This window comes from Nicotiana sylvestris, chromosome 10 (genome assembly GCF_000393655.2).
Source record: "Nicotiana sylvestris chromosome 10, ASM39365v2, whole genome shotgun sequence".
Classification (NCBI taxonomy): Eukaryota; Viridiplantae; Streptophyta; class Magnoliopsida; order Solanales; family Solanaceae; genus Nicotiana; species Nicotiana sylvestris.
Genome location: NC_091066.1, coordinates 159,563,658 through 159,566,868, shown reverse-complemented (window position 1 = coordinate 159,566,868; position 3,211 = coordinate 159,563,658). Strand labels below are relative to the sequence as shown.

Genomic DNA, 3,211 nt, shown 5'->3' with positions numbered 1-3,211 from the left:
CCGTAACACACCATCCTCACCAATAGAAACCTCCTTGGCACCTCCCTGAAGTATCGTCTCTCTGAGAACCGCCAAATGTGGATCATCGAACTATCGAGCCTTAATCTGCCCCAACAACGAAGACTGAGTAACCACACATGCTAGAACTCGGCTGGGCTCTGAAATGTCCAACCTCACAAGTTTGTTAGCCAAGGACTGAATGTCCAAGGCTAGTGGCCTCTCCTCTACTGGAATGAATGCTAGGCTACCCATACTCTCCACCTTTCTGCTTAAGGCATCCGCGACCACATTCGCCTTACCCGGATGATAAAGAATGGTAATGTCATAATTCTTTAGTAACTCAAGCCACCTGCACTGCCTCAAATTAAGATCCATCTGGTTGAACAAATGCTGCAAGCTGATGGTCGGTGTAAGCCTCACATGATACTCCATACAAATAATGCCTCTATATCTTAAGAACATGGACAATCGCCGCCAACTCTAGATCGTGCACATGGTAATTCTTCTCATGGACCTTCAGCTGACGTGAAGTGTATGCAAAAACTCATCCCTAATACATTAATAGATATCCCAAGACAACGCGGGAAGCATCACAATATACCGTATACATCCCTGAACCGGAAGGCAATACAAGATCTGGTGCCATAGTCAAAGTTGTCTTGAGCTTCTGGAAGCTCTCCTCACAATCATCTGACCAACGGAATGGATCACCCTTTTGGGTCAATCTGGTCAGAGGTGACGCAATAGATGAAAAGCCCTGCACAAATCGACGATAATAACCTGCTAACCCCAGGAAACTCCTAATCTCGGTCATTGAAGTAGGACGTGACCAACTCTGAACTGCCTCAATCTTCTTTGGATCCACTTTAATACCCTCTCCTGACACAACATGCCCCAAGAATATCACTGACTATAGCCAAAACTCACACTTGGAGAACTTAGCATTTAGCTTCTGCTCTCGCAAGGTTTGAAGCAGTGCTCTCAAATGCTGCTCGTGCTCCCAAGGCTACATGAGTATATCAAGATGTCGTCAATGAAGACGATAACAAAAGAATTAATATAAGGCCTGAACACCCTGTTCATCAAGTCCATAAATGTCGCTAGAGCATTATTCAAGCCAAATGACATCACCAGGAACTCATAGTGACCATATCTAGTCCTGAATGCAGTCTTTGGAACATATGAGTCCCGAATCTTCAGCTGATGATACCTTGACCTCAAGTCAATCTTAGAGAATACACTAGCACCTTACAACTGGTCAAACAAATCATCAATATGGGGCAATGGATACTTGTTCTTGATGGTGACTTTGTTCAACTGGCGGTAATCAATGCACATCCACAGAGTCCCATTCTTCTTCTTTTTCACAGAAAGAACTGGTGTACCCCAAGACGATACACTGGGCCTAACAAACCCCTTTGCTAACAACTCCTCTAGCTGCTCCTTCAACTTCTTAGGAGCCATACGATATGGTGGAATAGATATAGGTTGGGTGCCTGTAGCCAAATCAATACAGAAATCAATATCACGATCCGGAGGCATGCCAGGAAGATCACAAGGAAAAACATCGGCGAAATCTCGGACTACTAGCACTGAATCAATCGTAAGAGACTCTGTAGTGGTGTCTCGGACATAAGCTAAATAAGCCAAACATCCTTTGTCAACCATGCGCTGAGCCTTCTGGAAGGAAATAACCCTGCTAGGCGTATCAACTATGGAACCCTTCCACTCCAACCTAAGCAATCCTGGCATCGCTAGTGAAACAGTCTTGGCATGACAATCTAGGACGGCGTGATATGGAGATAACCAATCCATGCCTAGGATGACCTCGAAATCGATCATGTCAAGCAATAAAAGATTTGCACTTGTCTCGAAACCACAGAAAGTAACCATACAAGATTGGTAGATCCGATCCACAACCACAGAATCACCCACAAGAGTGGACACATGAATAAGAAAACCTAATGTCTCAGGATAAATAACCAGGAATCGAGCAAACATAGATGATACATATGAATAAGTAGACCCTGGATCAAATAATACTGAAACATCCTTACCACAGACGGAAATAATACCTGTGATAATGACATCTAAGGCCAATGCATCTGGCCTGGCTGGAAGAGCATAGAACCTCGCTAGAGCGCTTACTAGCTGGCCTCCACCTGATTGAGTAATAGCGGGCTGACCTCTTCCTGTATGGCCTCAACCCCTAGGACGGCCTCTACTAGTCTGTCCTCAACATCTAGGTTGCTGGGCCGCTGGTGCTAGAGTCATGGGCTACTGCCCCTGCTGCACTGCCTTGCCCCTAAGTCTGGGGCAGTATCTGCTCATGTGACCGGGGTCTTCGCACTCAAAAAAATGCGGTGCGGTGACCTACTGTCCTGATGGCTATCCCTGATAACCCATAGACCCCATGGGAGGAGCCTGGATAGCCGGTGGACGATATGAACTCTTCGGCATAGCACTGAAGTAGGAACCAGAAGAACCCTGGGGACCTGAATACCCACTAGAGGAACCCTGAATGGCTGGCGGGCGGTAGGGACTCTCTAGCATAGCACTGAAATAGGGGCGTGCTGGAGCACCCCGGGTGGGAGGTGGTGGTGCTAAAGATGGGCACCTACTGGGCTGACCCCTCCCATACTGACCTATGCCCCTAGCTGGGGCACCTCTGAACTCTCCAAAGAAACTAGCTCTCTTATCCTGCTATATCTGCTCTCAACCTCTCTGGCGATACCCCTCAATCCGGCGAGCAATCTTGACCACTAGCTGATACTCTATATCCATCTCTAACTCTCGGGCCATACCTGATCGAATACTGGGTTGCAATCCTGTGACAAACCTTCGCACTCTCTCTACATCTGTAGGAAATATCATAAGTGCATGGTTGGACAACTTAGAAAACATTGCCTCATAGTCGTTTACAGACATCTGACCCTGCTCCAGGTGCTCAAACTAGTACCGCAGCTCTTCCCTCTCAGAGGGCAGAATGTACCTGTCCAAGAACAACTGTACGAACTGACCCCAGGTGATGGGAGGAGAACTGACTGGCCTGCCAAGAACATAGGGCTGCCACCATCTACAGGCCCTGCCCGCAAGCTGAAAAGTAGTGAAGTCGACTCCATGCGACTCCAATATCCTCATGGTGTGCAGTCTATCCCTGCACCTATCAATGAAGTCCTGATCATCCTCATGACGCTCACCTCTAAAGATT

General features: G+C 47.2%; 1 protein-coding gene across 1 annotated transcript; it reads right to left on the bottom strand.

Moving 5' to 3' along the window:
• Positions 1-445: 445 nt before the first annotated feature.
• LOC138880180 (uncharacterized) lies at positions 446-2,928 on the bottom strand. The gene is made up of 4 exons (XM_070159852.1): positions 2,721-2,928; positions 1,497-2,114; positions 602-879; positions 446-520 (listed from the first exon to the last, which is right to left on the bottom strand). Exons 1-4 carry the CDS (start codon positions 2,926-2,928, stop codon positions 446-448), a joined length of 1,179 nt encoding a protein of 392 aa, XP_070015953.1.
• Between the last annotated feature and the right edge of the window lie 283 nt (positions 2,929-3,211).